General features: G+C 65.9%; 1 protein-coding gene across 1 annotated transcript in view; it reads left to right on the top strand.

Annotated features, from left to right (window-relative positions):
- Positions 1 to 18507, top strand: part of SDK2 (sidekick cell adhesion molecule 2) — a 29689-nt gene extending 11182 nt beyond the window's left edge. The window contains exons 5-44 of the mRNA XM_074847488.1: positions 379 to 490; positions 683 to 873; positions 995 to 1078; positions 1153 to 1347; positions 1506 to 1622; positions 1770 to 1937; positions 2184 to 2286; positions 2512 to 2688; positions 2786 to 2922; positions 3123 to 3270; positions 3345 to 3485; positions 3567 to 3748; positions 3985 to 4100; positions 4797 to 4992; positions 5244 to 5342; positions 5879 to 6070; positions 6163 to 6284; positions 6353 to 6462; positions 6558 to 6708; positions 6831 to 7068; positions 7157 to 7272; positions 7529 to 7718; positions 7917 to 8015; positions 8297 to 8491; positions 8597 to 8798; positions 8975 to 9078; positions 9195 to 9265; positions 9366 to 9501; positions 10116 to 10172; positions 10375 to 10476; positions 10581 to 10696; positions 11376 to 11562; positions 12001 to 12138; positions 12241 to 12402; positions 12542 to 12667; positions 14226 to 14390; positions 14718 to 14858; positions 15466 to 15604; positions 15942 to 16068; positions 17126 to 18507. Coding sequence (XP_074703589.1) covers positions 379 to 490; positions 683 to 873; positions 995 to 1078; positions 1153 to 1347; positions 1506 to 1622; positions 1770 to 1937; positions 2184 to 2286; positions 2512 to 2688; positions 2786 to 2922; positions 3123 to 3270; positions 3345 to 3485; positions 3567 to 3748; positions 3985 to 4100; positions 4797 to 4992; positions 5244 to 5342; positions 5879 to 6070; positions 6163 to 6284; positions 6353 to 6462; positions 6558 to 6708; positions 6831 to 7068; positions 7157 to 7272; positions 7529 to 7718; positions 7917 to 8015; positions 8297 to 8491; positions 8597 to 8798; positions 8975 to 9078; positions 9195 to 9265; positions 9366 to 9501; positions 10116 to 10172; positions 10375 to 10476; positions 10581 to 10696; positions 11376 to 11562; positions 12001 to 12138; positions 12241 to 12402; positions 12542 to 12667; positions 14226 to 14390; positions 14718 to 14858; positions 15466 to 15604; positions 15942 to 16068; positions 17126 to 17479 — 5906 coding nt within the window. The 3' untranslated portion in view covers positions 17480 to 18507. The remainder of the gene's footprint in view (positions 1 to 378; positions 491 to 682; positions 874 to 994; positions 1079 to 1152; positions 1348 to 1505; positions 1623 to 1769; positions 1938 to 2183; positions 2287 to 2511; positions 2689 to 2785; positions 2923 to 3122; positions 3271 to 3344; positions 3486 to 3566; positions 3749 to 3984; positions 4101 to 4796; positions 4993 to 5243; positions 5343 to 5878; positions 6071 to 6162; positions 6285 to 6352; positions 6463 to 6557; positions 6709 to 6830; positions 7069 to 7156; positions 7273 to 7528; positions 7719 to 7916; positions 8016 to 8296; positions 8492 to 8596; positions 8799 to 8974; positions 9079 to 9194; positions 9266 to 9365; positions 9502 to 10115; positions 10173 to 10374; positions 10477 to 10580; positions 10697 to 11375; positions 11563 to 12000; positions 12139 to 12240; positions 12403 to 12541; positions 12668 to 14225; positions 14391 to 14717; positions 14859 to 15465; positions 15605 to 15941; positions 16069 to 17125) is intronic.
- Positions 18508 to 22910: the final 4403 nt, after the last annotated feature.

The following is a 22910-nucleotide window of genomic DNA, read 5'->3' as shown; positions in this document are numbered from 1 at the left end:
TGCAATCATTTTGCTTTATATACTCCCCATCTCCCTCCTCCCCGCCGGCCAGCGCTGCCACGCTGTGGCCACGGGGGCCATGGGGTGCCACGGGGTTCCCGTGGGAGGAGAGGGCTTAGGGAGAGCTATGCACATACCCTGATGCCAAGGGGATGGGCTGGACCTGCCTGTCCCACGGGAGAGCAGAGCCCGTGGCCCTTTGGTCCCTGTCACCTTTGTCTCCTCTGTGCCAGGCAGAGCGGGATGGGGCTTTGGGTGCCCCGTCAGCCTGGCTGGGGTGAGCCAGGCGGGTTTTGGGTGCCCCATCAGCCTGGCTGGGGTGCCAGGGGGGTGAGCAGGGGGTGCTGATGGCTGTCCCTCTGGCCTCCTTCTCCCCAGACGTGGGTGGCCCGGCTGATCCCATCGCACCCACCATCATTGTCCCACCCAGGAACACCAGCGTGGTGGCCGGGACCTCGGAGGTGACCATGGAGTGCGTGGCCAACGCCAGGCGAGTAGTGTTGGGGCAGGCGGGACAGGGATGGGGCATCTCCCTGTTGGCATCGCCCAGCCCCAGGGTGCCCCCAGGTCCCTTCCTTCCCCCCTGCAGGGCTCCTGGGTCCTGTGCGATGGAGAAAAGGGGGGATTTTTCAGGGGCTGGGGGGGCTGGGGCTGGCTCTTGACGTGCTCCTGGTGCCCCCAGGCCACTGATCAAGCTGCACATCATCTGGAAGAAGGACGGGGTGCCTCTCTCCAGCGGCATCAGCGACTACAGCCGCCGCCTCACCATCCTCAACCCCGCGCTGAGCGACAGCGGCTACTACGAGTGCGAGGCCGTGCTCCGCAGCAGCAGCGTGCCCGCCGTGGCCGAGGGCGCCTACCTCTCCGTCCTGGGTGAGCCCAAACCACACGTGCAATGAGTTGGGGGCGGTCTCAGCCCCGGGGGCTGAGATGGGAAGCGCTGGGGGGGTGGTTTGATGGTGGGTCCTGCCCATCGCCGGGTTTCCCTTTGCAGAGCCGCCGCAGTTCGTCAAGGAGCCAGAGAGGCACATCACGGCCGAGATGGAGAAGGTGGTGGCCATCCCCTGCCAAGCCAAAGGTGAGCTGCTCCCCAGCTGCCCTCCCCATGATGCCGCGGCCCCGTGTGCCTGACGTGAGCCCCGGCCCTTGCAGGGGTGCCGCCACCCGAGATGGCCTGGTACAAGGACGCTGCCCTCATCCGCCTGGAGAAGCTGTCCCGCTTCCAGCTCCTGGCAGACGGCAGCCTGCAGATCAGCGGGCTGGACCCTGACGACACCGGCATGTTCCAGTGCTTCGCCCGCAACGCGGCCGGCGAGGTGCAGACCACCACGTACTTGGCCGTGACCAGTAGGTGCCAGCCACCCCCACCCTGGGGAACCTGGAACCCCCCTAGTTGGGCTCCGTGCACCCTCCCGTGGGGGTGGGACTCCCCTCGGAGTGGGTCAGCCCCAGGCTGGGTGCCAGGAAGAGCTTCAGCGGTGGCCGTGTGTCTGTCCGCCCTGCAGGCATCGCCCCCAACATCACCAGGGGCCCCCAGGACAGCACGGTGATCGACGGCATGTCCGTGATCCTCAACTGCGAGACCTCGGGGGCTCCGCGCCCGGCCATCACGTGGCAGAAAGGTAAAGGGGCTGGGGCGGCCGCTCTGCCCATCCCTGCCTGTCTGCATGGCCCCGGGGCAACCTCTGCAGGCTCCGTGGCCACTGGATCAGTTGGTTGGCTGGTGGCTGGGGCACTGAGAGCTGATGGGGCTCCCCCATCTTGCCCAGGGGAGCGGATCCTGGCCAGCGGCTCAGTGCAGCTCCCGCGCTTCACCTTGCTGGAGTCGGGCAGCCTGCTCGTCAGCCCCGCGCACCTCGCCGACGCCGGCACCTACGCCTGCCTGGCCACCAACTCCCGCGGCGTGGACGAGGCGTCTGCTGACCTGGTCGTCTGGGGTAAGGCACCTGCCAACGTGCCCATGTCACCTGGCTGTGCCTGTGCCCTGCTTGCGGGCAACCGGGGCAGGATGGGCCCTGCCTGTCTCCTGCCGTGCGTGGTGCAGGATGGAGCTCCCTGGGGATGCCAAGGGTGGGCACCAGCACGTGGCTGCTCAGTTCGGATGGGTGCAAGTGTGGGCTGTCCCCTGCTGCTGCCACCCCGGGCAGTGCCACTACCTCACCCTGTCCCCCCCACCTCTGCAGCAAGGACACGCATCACCGACCCCCCCCAGGACCAGAGTGTCATCAAGGGGACCAAAGCCATCATGAGCTGCGGGGTCACCCACGACCCCAGCGTGGACGTCAGGTGTGTGTGACGGGACTGGGAGGGTTTGGGGGGGTTCTGGGCCCCCCCTCCCCAAGGCTGCCTTGGGGGGTGCTACCATGGCCAGCCCTGCGCTGCTGGTCCTGCAGTGCCACCTGGTGCCCTGCGCACGGGGAGCCTGGCACGTCGGTGGGACCCCTGGTCCCCGCTCCTTGTTGGGGGGGGCTGCAGGGTGCCAGGACTCCTGGGTCCCCCTCCTTGGTACAGGTACGTCTGGGAGAAGGACGGGGCACCGCTGAGCCCGGAGAGCGGCCCACGGCTGCGCCTGGACGAGACGGGCACCCTCCACATCTCCCAGACCTGGTCGGGTGACATCGGCACCTACACCTGCAAGGTGCTCTCAGCTGGGGGCAACGACTCACGCAGCGCCCACCTCCGTGTCCGGTGAGACCCCCCCCACCCCTCATCGCCACCCACACCCCACACCCTGGGCTGTACCCCCTCCCTAACCACCCCCTCCCTAACCCCCCTCCCCGTCCAGGCAGCTCCCCCATGCCCCTGAGAGCCCCGTGGCCGCCCTCAGCCCCCTGGAGAAACGGGCCATCAACCTCACCTGGGCCAAGCCCTTCGATGGCAACAGCCCCCTGCTCCGCTACGTCGTGGAGGTCTCCGAAAACAGTAAGGGGCTGCGCTCCAGCACCCCCGGCCCCGGGCAAAACCCAGGCTCTGGCATCACTGGGGGGCAAGGGGTGCTGCGGGGAGCTTGGGCCCTGTGGGACTCATCAGCTGGGGAGGGGACCCCAGTGTGCTGCAGGTTGGGTCCTCCAATATGCCACACTCCACCCTGCTGCCCCCCACCTCTCCCCCCGCTTCCACAGACGCACCCTGGACCGTGCTGCTGGCCAGCGTGGACCCCGAGTCGACGTCGGTGGTGGTGAGGGGCTTGGTCCCTGCTCGCTCCTACCAGTTCCGCCTCTGCGCCGTGAACGACGTGGGCAGGGGACAGTTCAGCAAGGACACGGAGAGGTGAAACGTGGCCAGGGGGGCCCAAGGGGAGGCTGGCGGCATTGGGTGCTCACCCCCACCTCGTCCCCCTGCAGGGTGTCCCTGCCCGAGGAGCCCCCCTCCGCGCCCCCCCAGAACGTCATCGCCAGCGGCCGCACCAACCAGTCCATCATGATCCAGTGGCAGCCGCCCCCCGAGAGCCACCAGAACGGTGTCCTCAAGGGCTACATCATCCGGTGGGCACCGGGTGTCCCATCCCCGGCATCCTGGGGTGCTAAGTGGGGACACCAGCAGCTCTGACGACCGCTGGTCTGCAGGTACTGCCTGGCCGGGTTGCCCGTGGGCTACCAGTTCAAGAACATCACCAACGCTGACGTCAACAACCTGCTCCTGGAGGACCTCATCATCTGGACCAACTACGAGATCGAGGTGGCGGCGTACAACAGCGCCGGCCTGGGGGTGTACAGCATGAAGGTGACCGAGTGGACGCTGCAGGGAGGTAGGCAGGGACGGGCAGGGACGGGCAGGGGGTTGGTGTTCACTAGGCTGTGCCGTGGGGGTGCTGGGGACAAGTGGCAGGAGTCCTGGGGGACTGGGATGTGCTGGGGAGGGGGGGCCAGGGGCAACTTGGGGCATCACCCTGGGTGCCCGGGGTCCTCCCGCTGCGGGTGCCTGGCTGATGGAGGGGACCTCGCGCAGCGGGAGCCGCTGTGACCTGTCCCTTTGTCCCCGCAGTCCCCACCGTGCCCCCGGGGAACGTGCAGGCCGAGGCCACCAACTCCACCACCATCCGCTTCACCTGGAACCCCCCCAGCCCCCAGTTCATCAATGGCATCAACCAGGGGTACAAGGTGAGGGGCGATTCCTGTGGGTGTCCCCAAAAACGGGACAGCCGGGGCGGGGGGAAACCCCTCGGCCGACCTCCACAAACTGGCTCGACTCCTCCGCGCCGAAACCTCAGATTTTAATTGGTTCCAGCCCGACTGTTAAAATAGTATTTACTGAGATTTAACACTTGCATGGGCTTGGAGTCTCCCATGCTCTGTAATTAATTCCAAATCGCAATTAATTCAAATTTACATTAATTAAATTGAATTAAAACATTAAACTTGTTTCTTAATCCACTCAAAAGAAGTTCAGGAATTTAATTGCCGCTGAATGAGATAACCACAGCAAGTAGGATATTTAACATTCTTATTAAATGCCACTTAGTATTTTTGATTAGTATTTTTAGGGCCTAATTAGTATTTAATTAAGTTGCTATAGGCTATCTTGCACAATACCAATTAAATGCCCAAACATCCCTCCTAAATGCAGGCGAGCGGGTGATTACGCGCCGTTATCAATGGGAGTTAATCACAAAGCGCGCGCTCCGTGTCGGCTCGTGCGGGTAAACACGCTCTGTTAAAGGCATCGAGTGCTCCCTGCGCTGTTAATTGATATTTAATCACCTCTGAATAAATACGAGGAGGCCCGGAGGTGCTGGAGGATGGTGGTTGTGGTACCGATGTGCCCGGTCTCGGCGTCCCAGCTCCTTCTTCCCGCAGCTCATCGCCTGGGAGCCGGAGCACGAGGAAGAGGCGACGGTGGTGACGGTGCGGCCCAACTTCCAGGACAGCGTCCACGTGGGCTACGTGGCGGGGCTGCGGAAATTCGCCGAGTACTTCACCTCGGTGCTCTGCTTCACCACGCCGGGGGACGGCCCGCGCAGCCCCCCCCAGCTGGTGCGCACCCACGAGGACGGTACGGGGAGGCTCTGCGTGCCCGCGGGACGGACCCTGCCCACGCCGGGGAGGGTGGGGACAGCCCCGAGATGGGCGACTGGGTCCCACCGGTGCTGCCGGTGGGGACGTGGAACGGGGGTGCTGCCGAGCCGTGGGAAGCCCCATCCGAGGGGAGCCCCCTCCGTTGCTCCTTCTGGGGGTCCCGTGGGTGCTGAGGGCTCCTGCCCTTGGGTGCACGGCTGGGTGCTGAGCCTGGGTGTCTTTGGGCAGTGCCTGGCCCCGTGGGACATCTCAGCTTCAGCGACATCCTGGACACGTCCCTGAAGGTCAGCTGGCAGGAGCCACTGGAGAAGAACGGCATCCTGACGGGTGAGGGAGTGCCGGCGGGTACCCGGCTCCTGCATCGGCCCCATTCCCACTCCACAGCATCTTCCCTCTAGTCCCCCTCCTGCCCCGCAGCATCTCCCACCCCACAGCATCTTCCCCTGGTCCCCCTCCTGCGCTGCAGCATCTCCTACCCCACAGCATCTCCCCCAGGTCCCCCTCCCACCCTGCAGCATCTCCCTCTGGTCCCCCTCCTGCCCCGCAGCATCTCCCCTTCATCCCTTTCCTACCCTGCAGCATCTCCCTCTTGTCCTCCTCCCGCCTCACAGCATCTCCTCCTCGTTCCCTTCCTTCCATGCAGCATCTCCTGCCCCACAGCATCTGCTCTTGGTCCCCTTCCCACCCCACAGCATCTCCCTCTTGTCCTCCTCCCACCTCACAGCATCTCCCCTTCATCCCCTTCCCACCCTGCAGCATCTCCCCCTGGTCCTCCTCCTGCCCCACAGCATCTCCCCCTGGCCCCATTCAGCTCCTGGGGGTGGGTGATAAGGGGGGCCCTGACCTGCCGAGGCACCTTCCAGGCTACCGCATCTCCTGGGAGGAGTACAACCGCACCAACACGCGGGTGACCCATTACCTGCCCAACGTCACCCTGGAGTACCGCGTCACCGGCCTCACCGCCCTCACCACCTACACCATCGAGGTGGCTGCCATGACCTCCAAGGGCCAGGGCCAGCTCTCCTCCTCCACCATCTCCTCGGGGGTGCCGCCAGGTGAGCACGGTGGCGCGGGGATGCCGGCGGGCTGCGGGCGCGGTGCTGGGGGGGCTGGTGCCACCCCTCCTTGCCCTGCCCTCTCCCCACAGAGCTCCCCGGTGCCCCCACCAACCTGGGCATCTCCAACATCAGGCCCCGCTCCGTCACCCTCCAGTTTCGCCCAGGCTATGACGGCAAAACCTCCATCTCCCGCTGGCAGGTGGAGGCGCAGGTACGGGCCGGCTTGGCGGGGAGTGGGGGGGTGCTGGGGGGGCAGCTGACCCCACTCCTGTCCCGCAGGTGGGTCAGAGTGGCGAGGCCGAAGAGTGGGGGCTCGTCCACCAGCTGGCTAACGAGCCCGACGCCCGCTCCATGGAGGTGCCCAACCTGAAGCCCTACACCTACTACAGGCGAGTGGCCAGGACGGCGCCGTGGTGTCCCTGCCCAGGGGACCGGAGCCCTCTCGCCCCCCGCCGTGACCCCCCACCCCATTTTCGTCTCTCAGTTTCCGCATGCGGCAGGTGAACATCGTGGGTACCAGCCCCCCCAGCCTGCCCTCCCGGAGGATCCAGACCCTGCAGGCCCCCCCAGATGTGGCACCTGCCAACGTCACCCTGAGGACGGCCAGTGAGACCAGCCTGTGGCTGCGCTGGATGGTGAGGGGGGGGAACACGGTGCTAAGGAGGGGGGCACAAGGCTCATGGGGGCATGTGGGAGAGTGGGGATGGGGCTGGGGTGGCTGTGGGCGCTGGGGAGTGACGGTGCCCGTCTGGGCCAGCCACTCCTGGAGCAGGAGTACAACGGGAACCCCGACTCCGTGGGCTACAAGATCCGGTACGCGCGCTCGGACGGGCGAGGGCAGCCGGCGCTGCACGTCATCCCCGACCGCGTGGAGCGGGAATACACCATCGAGGACCTGGAGGAGTGGACCGAGTACCGGGTGCAGGTCCAAGCCTTCAACGCCATCGGCTTGGGGCCCTGGAGCCACTCGGTGCTGGGACGCACCCGGGAGTCAGGTACCGCTGCCCACCCCGCAGCGCTGGGCACCCCCCGCCCCGGCCCGATCCAGCCAGTGACCCCCACTCTCATCCCCCTCCCCACCAGTGCCCTCCTCTGGCCCCAGCAACGTGTCAGTGCTGGCCACCAGCTCCAGCAGCATGCTGGTCCAGTGGAGCGACATCCCCGAGGCCGACTGCAACGGCCTCATCCTGGGCTACAAGGTGAGCAGCTATGCTAGCCCTGGTGCTGTGACTCTGCCTGCCTGCAGCCCTGCCTGTGCCCTGCCAGCCTCACCCACAGACCTGGGAAGGGTGGTTTTCTCTGGGGGGGAATCACCCTGCAGACTTCCAGGTCCCTCCTTGCATCACCTCCAAAAAGATGGTGCCAGCCCTGGCCACGCTGCTCCATCCTGGGGTGGGGGGGGGCTTGGGGGGGGCTCCCAGGGGCTGTGGCCGTGTCCCACGGGGTCTGTTGCAGGTGATGTACAAGGAGAAGGAGGCGGATGCACAGGCTCGGTTCTGGCTGGCGGAGGGCAATGCCTCCCGCAGTGCCCAGCTGACCGGGCTGGGTAAATACACGCTGTACGAGATCCGCGTGCTGGCCTTCACCAGGATGGGCGACGGCGTCCCCAGCCGGCCCCCTGTCCTCGAGCGGACGCTGGATGATGGTGGGTGACAGCACCCGGGTGCTCAGAGAGACCCAAATGGGCTGGGGGGGGGGGTGTCCCTGGGTGCCCCATCCTCACCCAGTTCCCTGGGGTGATCCCTCTCCCCACCCTGGCCAGGCCTCCCAGGGCTCCGGTTCCCAGGGGATGGGGACTGGCACCCGTGTGCTCCCCGCTGAACCCCATCTCTCCCTGCTCCAGTGCCCGGGCCCCCCGTAGGGATCCTCTTCCCCGAAGTGAGGACCACCTTGGTGCGGCTCATCTGGCAGCCGCCTGCCGCACCCAACGGCATCATCCTGGGTAGGTGGGGGGGTTTCCCTCTTGTGCCACACCGGGAGGCTCCACAGAGGGGTGCAGAGGTCCTGTGGGAGCAGGGGTTGGCTCCCCGAGATCCCCTGAGCATCTCGGAGCCCCTTGTCCCCACTTGGCAGGCTTTGCGTGAGCTCCCCTGTGCAGGAAGCCAAAACCCCCTCGTTGCTGGCCCCGTGTGTGGCCGGGGATGGAGGAGGGAGGCGTGCGCAGGGGGACCAGCGTGGTGTCCCCGCCGCCAGCCCCACCGTGCCCTGCTCCTTTCCCTGCAGCGTACCAGGTCAGCCACTGCCTCAACACCACTGCAGCCACCGCGGCCACCGTGGAGGTGCTGGAGCCCAGCGCCCGGCAGTACGTGGCCACCGGCCTCCAGCCCGAGGCCACTTACCTCTTCCGCATCGCGGCGCAGACCCGCAAGGGTTGGGGCGAGGTGGCCGAAGCCCTCGTGGTGACCACGGAGAAGAGAGGTAATGCGGGGCGGGGTGGAGGGGGGCAGTGGGGGGGGTGTCCAAGCCCGCAGTGGTGGGGGGCTGCCCGTGCCCGTGGTGCCCCCAGCCCCTCGCTTCTCCCAGACCGCCCGCAGCCCCCCGGGAAGCCGCTGGCACGGCAGGAGGAGGTGCGAGCCCGCAGCGTGCTGCTCTCCTGGGAGCCAGGCAGCGACGGGCTCTCCCCTGTCCGCTACTACACGGTGCAGACCCGCGAGCTGCCCGACGGCGAGTGGGCGCCGCACTCCGCTTCCGTCAGCCGTAACGCCACCGCCTTCGTCGTGGACAGGTGAGGTGGGGGGGGAGATGACGGGCTCTGCTTTGGGTGGTTGCCCCGTGCCTCAGTTTCCCCATCCGACAACAAGCGGTTGGAAAGCAGCAGCCCATGGGCCCGGAGGGAGGGAGGGTGGTTCACTGGCTCATCCACTGGCCTCGCCATCACCAACCCACTTCGCTTCTGTCCAGGCTGAAGCCCTTCACCTCCTACAAGTTCCGCGTGAAGGCGACGAACGACATTGGGGACAGCGAGTACAGCGAGGAGTCGGAGTCTCTCACCACCCTGCAGGCGGGTCAGTGCAGGCTGCAGCTCCTGGGGCGGGGAGAGGGGGTACCCCCCGTGCCCAGGGCATCCCCCATCCATGTCCAGGGCATCTCCGCAGCCTCACTGTCCGCTTCTCCCCCGCAGCCCCCGAGGAAGCCCCCACCATCCTCTCCGTCACCCCGCACACCACCACGTCGGTGCTCATCCGCTGGCAGGTACCGTCCCCTCCGCCTTGCAGGGTGTCACGGCGTGACGAGGTGTCACACACCATCTCGGGGTGCCAGGGAGCAGCCCCTCACTGTCCTCCCCACGCAGCCTCCGGCTGAGGACAAAATCAACGGGATCCTGCTGGGTTTCCGCCTCCGCTACCGCGAGCTGGTGTACGACAGCCTGCGCGGCTTCACCCTGCGCGGTGTCGGCAACCCCAGCGCCACCTGGGCCGAGCTCACCCGTGAGTGCTTGTGGTCCCACCGAGTTGGGGGAACGCATGGCTGGGGGGCAGGGGCAGGGCAGCATCCTGCACTCCACGGCCTCTCTCGGGTACCAGCCTGGAGCTGTCGGGGTCAGGCTGTGCCCCACGGAGCTGTCACCGGGCCCCTCGTGCCACCAGGTCCGTGGTCCCTGTCTGTGAAGTTGCTGGCTCCGTCCCGCTGTGCTCAGCTCCCCTCCTTGTGTCCCCATAGCGCAGGGGTCCACGTGTCTGTGCCTAACCTGGGTGTCTGCGTGTGTGCTGCTGTCCTCAGACCCCGAAGGCAACAGGTGGTCACGTCCCCTCAGGGGGCAGCAGGGACATGAGTGACAAAGGCAGAGCCCAAGGCAGCACCTCGCCCCCCGTCCCCGCAGTCAGACCCCCTGTGGAGACCTCGACGCCCAGACCCGGGCTCATGCCTGCTCAGGGGATGAGGCTGAAGGCTCCTCAGCGCTGTGATGGCCCCATTGGCACCTGGGGGTGACAGGGCCCTTGTGGGGGGACCCCTGGCCCGCCCTGGGGTGTGTGCTCGGAGGCAGGAGCCCACCCGTGCCGCCTTCGGGACTAACCTGCTCTCTCTGTCCCGTGCTGCCCAGCCGCCTACGCCGTGCACAACCTCAGCGAGGTCTCCCTCACCCAGTATGAGCTGGACAGTAAGTCACCGCTCCCCATGACCTCCCCCTGCGTGTCCCTCCCTGCCGCCTGCCCATGCGTGGGGTGAAAACCACGTGCCCTGCGCCCAGGGGCCTCTGCTCCTTGGGGAGGGCTCGCTGGGGGGGCTCTGCTGGGACCCCCACAGTGCCAGCCGCAGAGGGGTCCCCACTCACCCCATCTCCCCCTTCCCCCTCCCCTCAGACCTGAGCAAGCACCGGCGCTACGAGATCCGCATGAGCGTGTACAACGCCGTGGGCGAGGGCCCCCCCAGCCCCCCCCAGGAGGTGTTTGTGGGCGAAGCGGGTGAGTCCCGCCGGCATGGCACCCCCCATGTCGAGGGGTGTGTGTGGGGGTCCCCTTGTCCTGGCCCTAGCAGGGCTGTCACCCTGTCCCCTCCTTCGGCACAGTGCCCACCGGTGCGCCCCAGAATGTGGCGGTGCAGGCGGCCGCGGCCACCCAGCTGGATGTCACCTGGGAACCGCCACCCGCCGCCACCCAGAACGGGGACATCCAGGGCTACAAGGTACGGGGGGCTGGCACCCAGGACTGGCACCCAGCCGGGGCTTGGAGACACGGGGTGGCCTGGGAGCTCCCCTGGGGGACTGTCTGTGTGGTGGTGGGTCTGGGGAGGCGCTGGGTGCCCTGGGGAGGCGCTGGGTGCCCTGGGGAGGTGCTGGGTGCCCTGGGATGCACGGAGGGATCCCGGGGAGATGCCGGGAGGTGCCGGGTGTCCCATCCCGGTGCCGGACAGGAGGTGGCGCCGTCGGTCCTCGGATGCGGCCGCTATCGGGATGTGATCGGGATGCAGCTGGGATGCTGCCAGGATCGGGACGTTGCTGGGATGCGGCCGGGATGCTGCTGGGATCGGGATGTTGCTGGGATGGTGCTGGGATCAGGATGCGGCCGGGCTGCCCAGCCCCATGCTCTGGGCACCTCCTGGGCACCATCCATGGCGATTCCTCCCGCTCAGCCCGGTCCTTTGAGATTCAGCCACATCTCAACGATCTCATCCTGCCCGATCCCAGTGCAGCGGTGCTGGTCACGGCGAGCGGGGGTCCTGGGGGCAGGCCCTTACTCTCCCTCCGGCCCTGGGCCTCCGAGCCCAGGCAGGGCTACGGCGGGGGGGTTTGGGAAAGTGGATGGGCTGGGTCCATGCATCACCCAGGTCTCCATGCCCCATCTTCCTCCTCCTCCTCCCGCAGATCCACTTCTGGGAGGCCCAGCGCCAGAACGAGAGCGTGCGGGTGAAGACGCTTTTCCTGCCTGAAAATGGGGCGAAGCTGAAGAACCTCACAGGGTACACCTCGTACTGGGTCAGCGTCGCCGCCTTCAACGCCGCAGGAGACGGGCCCCGCAGCCCCCCCGTCCAGGCCCGGACACAGCAGGCAGGTGGGGCCCATGGCATGTGCTCGGTGTGGTCACATCTGCTCTCTCTGGCCCGTGGGTTCTGTGGGGACGAGTCTCCGTGGGTGACGGGGGGGCTGATCCCCTTCATCCAGCTGCACCCCAACTCCTGCTCCTGTAATCCTGAGCAGAGACCAGCCCCGGGCTCACCCCAGAGGATTTGTGGGTGGGGGGATCGTGGAGATGAAGGTCTTGGCTGAGACTTGAGGAGGAGGAAGGTCTCGGGAGAAGAGACAAGAAGGAGATGTTCCCCTGGCCGGGTGCGGTGCCCTGCTGCAGCGGGGATGGGGGCACCAGGGTGGTGTGAGCTGGGGATGAACGTCCCAGCCCCATTAGGGTGGAGGCAGGGAGAGGGGCTGGCTCGGTGCTGGGGGTGTCCCCTGGGAGCACTGAGCTGGCCCCCCCCCCCCCGCTCCCTCGCAGCCCCCAGTGCCCCCGGCTCCATCCGGTTCAGCGAGCTGACCACCACGTCGGTGAACGTGTCCTGGGAGCCACCACTGTTGCCCAACGGCATCCTTGAGGGCTACAGGCTGGTCTACGAGCCCTGCATGCCCGTGGATGGTGAGGCCACGGCGGCAGCACTGGGGAGGGAGTCTGGAGGGGGGCACTGGGGGGAACTGGGAGGGCTCCAGGGAAGGGGCGGCTCAGCATCCGTCCCCACAGGCGTCAGTAAGATCGTGACAGTGGATGTGAAGGGGAACAGCCCGCTGTGGATGAAGGTGAAGGACCTGGCCGAGGGTGTGACGTATCGGTTCCGGATTCGGGCCAAAACCTTCGCCTACGGACCCGACGTCGAGGCGAACATCACCACGGGGCCTGGGGAAGGTACGGGGGGGTGTGCGCGGTGTCGTGCCGGGGCGATGGAGGAGATGTGGTGGGGACAGTTTCCCCGGTGCTACCGGGGCTGGTATGGCCACGTGCCACTTGGGACCCCTGTGCCTCCAGCTCTGCTCTGGGTCCCCAGGTGCCCCCGGTCCCCCCGGCGAACCCTTCATCTCCCGCTACGGCTCGGCTATCACCATCCACTGGTCGAGCGGGGACCCCGGCCAAGGACCCATCACCAGATATGTCATCGAAGCCCGTCCTTCAGGTACTGCAGCTCCTCTTTGCTTTCCGTCCCCGCCTCGATACCAGCGGTGCCTTGGGTTCAGGAGGAAGGGAAACTGAGGCAGGGAGTGCTGACCTCTCCCAGGTCACCCGACAGGCTGGGTTGGGGGTTAGCACCCGGGTAACCCCCCAGGGCTCGGTTTTGGAGCCACTCCTGTTTAACACCTTTATTGATGATCTAGATGAGGGGATCGAGTGCCCCCTCAGTGAGTCTGCAGACAACACCCAGTTGGGTGGGAGTGTTGATCGGCTCGAGGGTAGGGAGGCTCCACAGAGAGATCTGGCCAGGCTGGAGCGATGGGCTGAGGCCAACTGGGGGAGTTTCAACAAGGCCAAATGCCAGATTCTACACTTGGGCCACAACAACCCCCAGCAGCGCTCCAGGCCTGGGGAGGAGTGGCTGGAGAGCTGCCAGTCAGAGAGGGACCTGGGGGGGATTGATAATGAGCCAGCAGTGTGCCCAGGTGGCCAAGAAGGCCAATGGCATCCTGGCTTGTATCAGCACTAGCGTGGCCAGCAGGGACAGGGAAGGGATCTCACCCCTGGGCTCGGCACTGGTGAGGCCACCCCTCGATTCCTGGGTTCAGTTTTGGGCCCCTCACCCCAAAAAGGCCATTGAATGACTCGAGCGTGTCCAGAGAAGGGCAACGGAGCTGGTGCAGGGTCTGGAGCACAGGTCTGATGGGGAGCGGCTGAGGGAACTGGGGGGGTTTAGTCTGGAGAAGAGGAGGCTGAGGGGAGACCTCATGGCCCTCTGCAACTCCCTGAAAGGAGGGTGCAGAGAGGGGGGATGAGTCTCTTGAGCCAAGGAACCAGCGCCAGGACCAGAGGGAATGGCCTCAAGCTGCGCCAGGGCAGGGTCAGACTGGCTCTTAGGAAGGATTTCTTTGCAGAAGGGGTTGTTGGGCGTTGGAATGGGCTGCCCAGGGCAGGGGGGGAGTCCCCATCCCTGGAGGGGTTGAAGAGTCGGGTTGACCCAGCGCTGAGGGATCTGGTGGAGTTGGGAACGGTCAGGGTGAGGTTCATGGTGGGACTGGAGGAGCTTCAAGGGATTTTCCAGCCGAGATGATTCTGTGATTCTGTGCAGGCAGGGACAGGCAGGGCTGGCAGCTGGGACTCCCTCGCAGCAGGGACGGCCACACTCTCTCCTGCAGCCCTGCCTTAACGATTTCTCCCTGCCTCAGCAACCGTACCTCGGGCAACCCGATCGATCGCTAACGGGGATCGGGACCGCTCCCCACGTGGAGGGCAGCACCTGGAGGGAAACCCCTCGCTCCCGTGAGCCCATGGGGCTGCCGGGGGTGCTCCAGGGCTGTGGGGGCAGCAGGTCCTCAGGGAGCTGCCTTGCCCTTGACCGGGGCAGGCAATCGATCAGCCACGTGCACCGCTACGGCTTTTTAATGATGCTGCAGCGAGCCAGCTCAGTGCCCGAGGGGGCCGGGAGGGCCGGGCAGATGGCAGAGAGCATGTGGATCAGGCCTCCCACCCTGGGGAGTCCCGCAGAGCCTGGTCCCCCCTCCCAGGCCCCTTCTCTCTTCCAGACGAGGGGCTCTGGGACATTCTCATCAAAGATATCCCCAAGGAGGTGACTTCCTACACCTTCAGCATGGACATCCTCAAGCAGGGGGTCAGCTACGACTTCCGCGTCATCGCTGTGAATGACTACGGCTACGGGACACCCAGCACGCCTTCCCCCTCTGTGTCAGGTAGCCAGCAGAGACAGCACGTGGCTGTCCCCGGGGGGAGCCTGTCACCTCTATGCCGGTGGGAGAGTCCCAGTGTTGCTGTGTTGTTCCAACCATCACTGAAATCCATCCCCCCAACCCTGCAGAGCCCCAAATCCCGCTGCCAACAGCATCTGCCAGCGCTCCCCTCGTGAAGCCCCGTTACCCCCCTTTAACCCGCTCCCTCACATGCATCCAGGTCTCACAAAGTTCCCCAAGGTGACCCCCTGCCCTGCAGCGGGCTCTCCCCATCCATACTGGTTTGCCCCCCATGCCCGTCCCCCTCTGATCCTCCCTGCTGTGCCCCAGCCCAGAAAACCAACCCATTCTATGAGGAGTGGTGGTTCCTGGTGGTCATCGCTCTGGTGGGGCTCATCTTCATCCTCCTGCTCGTCTTTGTGCTCATCATCCGTGGGCAGAGCAAGAAGTACGCCAAGAAGTCAGACTCAGGTGAGCGCCAGGGGTGTGGTGGGTGGTGATGGGACCTCCCAGGGTGCCAGTGATGGGGTGCAGAGCCCTCACCCCAGAGGAGCCTCTCCGGGCCCTCCGCGCCCACCTTTGGGGTCTGAGCGGGGTGGTGGGAGCCTGTTTCCCTGCCTGCCTCGGGACACGGCTCCTCCAGAGACCTGGTGACATCCGATAAAGATGCTGTGGGCTTCCCGGCGAGCGCTGGGAGCTAAAGATTAAATAAGCGACTTGTCCTGCCGTCAGCTGCGGAGGCAGGGCGGCCCGGGGGCTCGGCAGAGGTCATTGGGATTAGTCAAACACTGCTCTGTTTTCTTAGCTGTATCAAGGGCTCAAATTGTGGGGAAAATCCAGACCTCCTGGCTGAGCAAACACGGCCGCTGAGCCGGGAGCCAGAGGCGATGGGGCAGGTCAGGGTGCGAGCCAAGGTGGGCAGGCTCGGCGTGGGGCTCGTGGCCACTGCCCCAGCCCTCCCCGGGGCCATTCCCCAGGTCCCCAGCGCAGGGTCCAGGCCCCCTACCTCCACCCCCCCGCCACGCTGTGCTGCCCAGGGAGGGTCTGGGGGAGGCTGAGCATCCTGTGTGCCCCCCAGGGAACAGCTCCAAAGCGACCGCCCTGAGCCACGGCGAGATGGTGAGCCTGGACGAGGGCAGCTTCCCTGCCCTGGAGCTCAACAACCGGCGCCTCTCTGTCAAGAATTCCTTCTGCCGGAAAAACGGCATCTACACCCGGTAGGGACCCCCCGCCGCAGCCCCCTCCCTGGGCAGGGGGGAGTTTGTTCAGTCATTCCTCCATCGTGCACTCATCGTGGGATGGGCACGGGGCTGGGGAGTGCTGGCACCACCCCAGGGGGGGTGACTCTGTTCTGCCCAGTACCTCCCCCCCACCATGAGCTGCAGCCACTGCACCAGCCCTGAAATTCTGGGAATCCCTGAGAGCTCACGGAGCACGGGCGGGGTCCTTGGCGGGGGGCTCGTCTGGATTTGGGGTGGTCCCTGCGCCCTCCCCGGGGGTCGGCTGGGCTCATCCCTGCGGGGGACTGGCACTGAGCACCCGCCTCTCCCCAAGGTCCCCGCCGCGGCCCAGCCCCGGCAGCCTCCACTATTCGGATGAAGACGTGACCAAGTACAACGACCTGATCCCCGCCGAGAGCAGCAGCCTGACCGAGAAACCCTCCGAGGTCTCCGACTCACAGGTGACCACCCGGGGCTGCCTGCGGGCACGGTGACCTGGGGCAGGATGGGACGGTGCTGGGGGCCCCTCCCTGAGCACCAGCCCTGCAGGTCCTGGTGCATATTTGGGAAAAGCAATGCTGGTCCCGCTCTCCTGCCCCATCCCGCTTTTTTTAGGCAATGGCATCCCCCGTGGCTTCGCGGCTCGGGGCCAGAGCGAAGCTGGCACATCCCCCGGCCCTTGTGCATGTGGCACCGCGGGGGCCCCTGGAACTGCTGGGGACAGGGGATGGGAGAGCAGCGGGGTTGGGGACTGTCCCGCTGCCCGGTCGCTGGTGGCAACAGCCGCGGCTCTGCCAACCCCACAAAATGGCACCTTTGTCTCCTCCCGGAGAAACGGGCAGCTGTGGCCGGGCAGGAGCGCGGCCGCGGGCAGCTCCGCGGGCAGGCAGCCTCCCAGGAGCATCACCCCCAGCACGGGTGCTGGGCAGTGTCTGAAAAGATGAAGCTGAAGCCCAGGGAAAGGTCCTGGGGGGTCCCCACGGCTGTCCCTGAGCAGGAGGGGGACCGACCCCGGGGGGGGCCCCCCCATCGCTGCCCGCACCGGCTGTTTCTTTTGCCTTCACGTGGCAGCTGCCGGCTCCGTTCCCTCTTGCCGGAGCGGAGCTGGAGTGGCTTTGGAGGAGCTGTGAAGAGCGGCGGGAGCTGGCGCGGAGCAGCTTCCCCACCGCCCTCAATGGGCCCTTTGTGCACGGCGAGGGGAAGCTGAATCCAATTACCGCCAGCCGAGAGGCAGCGCCGCCAGCATCCCCCTCCCAAAACCACGCTCCCCACCAGCCCGGGGGCATCGCGGCCTCGGGGACCCCCTCAAAGGGCCCCAGGACCCTGCATCAGGTTTTAATTTGCTTTAGCAAGAGGCAGAAACACCCCAGTGGTGCTGCAGCCCCTAAAGTCTTTCGGGATGTGCTCGCCAGCATCCCCACGAGAGCACCGGGAAAGCTCGCCCCAGTTTTGGGGCTGGCGGGTGATGCCCCCCCACTCCATGCTCACCCCCCCCCCCCCCCCCATCCTGTTTTTCAGGGCAGTGACAGCGAGTACGAGGTGGACCCCGGCCACCAGAAAGCCCACTCCTTCGTCAACCACTACATCAGCGACCCCACCTACTACAACTCGTGGCGGCGGCAGCAGAAGGGCATCTCGCGGGCGCAGGCGTACAGCTACACCGAGAGCGATTCGGGGGAGCCCGACCACGCACCCCTCTCCAACAGCACCTCCACGCAGCAGGGCAGCCTCTTCCGCCCCAAAGCCAGCAGGACTCCCACCCCCCAGACCCCTGGCAACCCCCCCAGTCAGCCCGGTACCCTCTACCGCCCACCCAGCAGCCTGGCCCCCGGCTCCAGAGCCCCCATCGCTGGATTTTCTTCTTTCGTTTGATATTTAAACAGAAGCAAAAACAAACAGGAGGGGAAAAAAATAGAAAAAAAGGAAAAAAAGAAAAGTCCTGAGAAATTAAGAAAAAAAAAGAAAAAAAATGGCGAGGAGGAGGAAGCAGAGAGGCCAAAGGGCTCCGGGGATGGTGGCAGTGCCGGGGGGGGGCAGCGGGCTCAGGCTCGGCACCCCGGTGGGTGTTTCGCTTTCTCGGCAGTGCTGGAGCAGGACGCCGAGCGCCTTCCCCCTCTTTTTGGCCAAAGCTTTCTGTGTCACGGACTCCTGGGCCAAGGTGGGGCCAGAGGGCTCGGGGTGCCGGCAGGATGGCACCGGACTTGGCCCTCGGCACCTGCTGTGGCTGCCCCCGCGCTGCTGCCGGCCTCACCGGGGTCCTGTGGGTGCTGCCGGGCTGGGGGCCGGAGCTCTCGCCGTGCCAAACCCCAGCCCCTTCGCCAGCCTCGGCTTGTGTCCCCCCCGCCAGGACATGGGGACAAGCGGTGACACAGAGACCCCCTTGACTGCAGAAGGGAAGAGGAGCTCTGCTGATCTTAAAACCTCTGGACGCAAAACCCCCACCCTGGACCCCCCCCCAGCCTTTGGGAGAAGGGGGCAGCCACTGTGCTACGATCCCAGCGGACAATTAATTCCTCCCTTCGTTTGTGCCTGGCCCAGCTCAGCCCCGCCCAGGACTAAAACCCCAGGAGAGCCTTGCCGGGGTGCACGCGGTGCTGATGTCCCCCCCTGATTTTGCACCCCAGGGCCACGCAGGGGCTTTGGCGAGGGCTTGGATGGGGCGATGGGGTGACCGTAGCCACCTCTTTGCCTTTCTGGTGGTTTGGGGTTGTTATTTTTTTTTTTTAATGGGGAATTGTGCAGAGGCCTGGGAGCAGGAGGGGTGATGCCCTGGAGGGGACTCTGGGGCTGGGGGCCGTTTTGGTGGTCTCTGCACAGCAAAACCCCTGCAGTGCCTACCCGGCAGGGCCACGGCGCCTGGGCTGAGCCGAGGGAGATGCCAATAAACAGCCTGAGGATCAGCCCGTCTCGCCTCTCTGTCACCCCGCTGCAGCCGAGAAGGGGCTGGTGGGATGTGTCCGTCTGTCCTGCTGCCCCGGCTGGGCTTGTGTCGGCCCTACAGCACCGAGGAGCCGGGCAGAGGGTGCCAGGGGCTGCAGTGCCAGGATAGGGCCCAGCATGGTGCGGGAAGCTGTGAGGGCCGTATCCCTGCATGTTTCCATCCCAGGAAGGTCTGTGGCTGGAGGAAAAGGGGGACCCGGGGGTGAGATGGGAAGGGGGGAAGTGACCCCGCGGCACTGGGCGCTTTCAGCATTGCCAGCGGCAGCCCCGCGCCCCCGGCACTGGGGGTTTCTCCCAGGGCAGTTTGCAGCCGCCCCGCAGCCTGCTCTGCCCTTCAGGCCTGGCAGGAAAACGTGGGTGACGCGCTCAGGTTTCATCGCCCGTCACCCCACCGGCAGCAAATGGTGGGGCTGGGGCCGAGGGCTGGGGAAGGCTCAGCCAACAACACCGGCAAAACACCGGCTCCCGCTTCCTTGGCCGGGGGCTGTTCCCTCGCTGGGGGCTACCAGGACCGGGAGTCTCGCAGCCCCTTGCCACAGGACCCCGCTGCTGGCGGGGCAGGGACTGGGAGCCCTTTGCGGGCACAAGGGTCTGGGGCTGCCAGAAGGACTGTTTTGAGGTGCTGTGTTTGGGGACAGGTTGGAGCTGGGGGTGCATGACCCAGCGCCGCAGCCCCCCCTTTGCCCATCCCCTGGACCGGGGGATGCTGCGGTGGCCACCAGCAGAAGCACCGTCCCCATCTCCGCATGTCGCTGCGGCCCCGGAGCAGGCGGGGAGCAGAGGACGCTGCTGCCAGGTGACTCATCTGACCTACTTGGGAGCTGGCGCCGAGGGGAACGCAGCACCCAGGGGTGCCTGTGCCCTCCCCGGGCAGCAAAGGGAGCCCCGACACCCCACGGGGGCAGAGACATTTACAGGAGGGCAGAGCGGGGGGGTCAGCGTTTGGCCAGACAAATCCTGCCCCTGGTTTGATGCCCGGCTCCAGCCCCGGGCGTCCTGGCTTGTGCAAGAGAGACCTTCCACCGGGGCTGGGACGCGGAGCTGCGGGGCAGAGCAGGTCTGGGGAGTCGAGCAGCACGGGCAAGCTCCTCGTGTGAGGGACACTCCTCGTGTAAGGGATGCTCCTCGTGTAAGGGATGCTCCCGTGCGAGGGTGCAAAGGACGCTCCCGTGTGAGGGATGTTCTTGTGCGAGGGCTGCTCCTGTGAGAGAGATGCTCCCATGTGAGGGACACTCTTGTGCGAGGGATGCTCCTTGTGCAAGGGACACTCCAGTGCGAGGGATGGTCCTCGTGTGAGGGACACTCTCATGTGAGGGATGCTCCTTGTGTGACGGACACTCTCATGTGAGTGATGCTCTTGTGCAAGGGACACTCTCATGAGTGGGACACTCCTGTGAGAGATGTTCCCATGTGAGGGACACTCTCATGCGAGGGATGCTCCTTGTGCAAGGGACACTCCAGTGCGAGGGATGGTCCTTGTGTGAGGGATGTTCCCGTGCAAGGGACACTCCCATGAGAGGAACGCTCCTGTGTAAGGGACACTCTTGTGCGAAGGATGCTCCCTGTGAGAGGGACGCTCCTGTGCGAGGTTCACTCCTGTGCGAGGGACACTGCCCTCCCACGCAGGACTCGTGCCAGCTCCTGTGAGCAGCAGCGGCTCAGTGAGCACCGACACGGTCCCTGGCTGCATCCCCCGTCGTGGCCCAGCAGGGTGCGGCTGCCGGGAGGTGCCTGCGTGGGGTCTGCGTGTGCCCCCCGGCACAGTGACGTGCCGCAGCCCCGGCAGCTGGGGCAGAGCAGAGCCCAGACCCTGCTCGCCTGCCCTGAGCTTGTCCCTGAGCATGAGGAGGAGAAGCCGGAGGGTGCAGCAACATCTGCGGCGGGTTTGGTGCCGGGGCCGTGCCGGGAGGTGAAGCCACTGGTGTGGCTGTGCCCGGAGCATCTGCGGCCTTGTGGCAGCAGCCACGATGAAGCCAAGGTGAGTCCCTTTCTGCTCGTGGTTTCCCACAGCTGATGGATGCAGCATCCGAGGAGGAAGCGGCGGATCCCACATCCCCTGGGTTCCCTGGGAACCTCCTGGGGACGGGCCAGGAGCTGCGCGGGGCACAAAGCCCGGCTCGGGCACAGCGGCGATGGGCCGAGTGCCAGCGGGAGCTCACGCTCACCTGTGCTGCCTCAGTTTCCCACGGCTCACGGGGGAAGATGCCGGGCTCCCTGCCGAGCCCAGCCACCTCTCTCCCACCTCTTTCACCACAACCAGCTTTTTCCAAAAGTGCCTCCCACCACCCTGGCCCCTCCAGGCAGGTCTGGGCTGCCCATGCCCAGCCCCGCTGCTGCCTGTGCTGCCTGTACTCCAGGCAGGGATCCATCCCCAGGAACCAAACCAGCCTGGACGGGGGGGTTCTGCCAAGGGCACAGCACCGCTCGCTTACCGAAGCGGGACAGGGGGGAGAAGCTGCACCCCCAGACCTCACTCTGCGACGGGGCAGAAGCGCTGGGGCGGTACCCACTGGCTGCCCCAGATGCCATGGGGAGATGGTTGACGTGCCAGAAACAGGGGTTGTGACCGGTAAAGCTGGGCTGAATTCCGTGATTTGTATTTATTTATTTTAGCTGAAGCGGTGTTGGTGGTGGAGGAGTCAGGTAGTAACAGTTTATTTTCCAGGTTGAGATTAGATCAAGCAAGGAGTAACCGGAGCAAAGGGAAACGCTCAGTGTGCGGTGGAGGACACGCAGCCCAGGCTCTCCCTGTCCTCCAGATTTCTCCAGTTCCCCACCAGCTCCCAGGGCAGAGCCGAGTGTCCCCACCTTTCCCTCGCCTTGGGCCGTGGGGACAGGGACAGCCCCTCCTGCCATGCTGGGGGCTAAATGGGGCGTCCTCAGAGCCCCCCGTGCCCCAGGCCCCGCCGCCTCCCGCGCTGTGCCAGGCTGCCAAGCTCACGGCACGGGCAGAGCTGCCGGTGGCGGGGATGGCAGCGGAGCCCTCCTGGGGTGGCAGGGAGGGGAGGGGACAGCCCCAGGTCTGTGCACCCTGTCCCGCGGGTGTGGGTGCCCGGCGCACCCAAGGGGACCCTGCGCCAAAGCTGGGCCAGGACACGGGGGTCCCACGGGTGCTGTCGGCCGCGATGGGTCCCTGCGGCAGCTGCGCTCCAGGTGGGAACCCCCAGGGGAAACTGGGGCGGCTGCACGGTGGTGGGGTGACGGGTTCTTGGGTGGGGGGGTTGTGGGAGCCTGTTTGTCCTGGCACCACCGAGCGTGGCGGGTGGGAAAGGTGGGTGGCCACAGGGAGAGCTCGCTGTGGCACAGCTTGTCCTGGCGCTCACCCAGACCCCCATGGGTGCCGAGGTGCCAGCGGTGAGTGGGTGCTGAGGTCCCGCCAGGGCAAACGTCACGGGGAAGGGGTGAAACCCCACGTCTGAGGGTGCAAAGTGGTGTCTGTGGGGTTGGCAGGGGAGGTTTCTGGCAGCAGCCAGCGCTAAGCCTTGGGGCTGGAGGGATTTGGGGGGGGGCAATGCCCCATTCCCAGCACCCTGGGGTGTCTGGATGGTGACCCCCATGCCGTGCTGCAGCACTGGGGCTCGGGGGGAGCACCCGCTTTGCTCAGCAGCATCTCCTGCGTAGCCGAGGCAGACAAAGCTGGCAGGCGCTGGTGGCAGGAGGAGGGGACGAGGCTGCTGGGAAACTCGGGTGCTTCTCCCTGCCCTGCTTTTCAAAGTGCTTTTCAAGGCTTTTCTTTTTTCTTCTCTGCTTTCAAAAGTGGCTGAGAAGCAGTAAAAGGAACCGGCGATGGGTTCAGGAAGGGTGGGAACGATGCAGCCACCGGCTCTGTGCCCCCGAGCCTCCCAGCACCCCAAGCTCGCTCCATCTCCCCAACCTCGCCGCCACCTCCCCAGTGTTGCTGCCACCTCCCCAACCTCGCTGCCATCTCCCCAAGGCTGGATCCAGCCCCAGGGCTCTGCGTGGCCCGAGCTGCCACCGAGCAGAGGGGAGGGAGCCCGGTGTCTCCCAGGTAGTTTTTCAAGTCGAGTGGGTGCCTGCTCTTCCCAGCCGGAGCTAGGCCAGCCCACGGAGCCTTTGCCGGCGGCTCCCACCAGCCGGTTGATGTTAATCCCTCCTGACTGCGCTGTCTCAGCCAGCGCCGTGCTCCCGTGACAGCGTCAGGTGAGGCGAGCGGTGCCACGGCGGCCTTTGATTAACACGCGAGTGGGTAGAGCTGCTGGTGGGGGCTCTGGCAAACCCTCCTCCTCTTCCTCACCCACCGGCAAACCACTGCTGCATCCAGCAGTGGCTCCCAGGGGACCCCTGCTCAACCATGGGTGCGGGGCTTTGCCTCCTGCCTCAGTTTCCCCATATGGAAAGCAAG

Source organism: Strix aluco, chromosome 21, assembly GCF_031877795.1.
Source record: "Strix aluco isolate bStrAlu1 chromosome 21, bStrAlu1.hap1, whole genome shotgun sequence".
Taxonomy (NCBI): domain Eukaryota; kingdom Metazoa; phylum Chordata; class Aves; order Strigiformes; family Strigidae; genus Strix; species Strix aluco.
The sequence above is the reverse complement of the archived record's forward strand: the minus strand, read 5'-3'. Positions and strand labels throughout refer to the sequence as shown.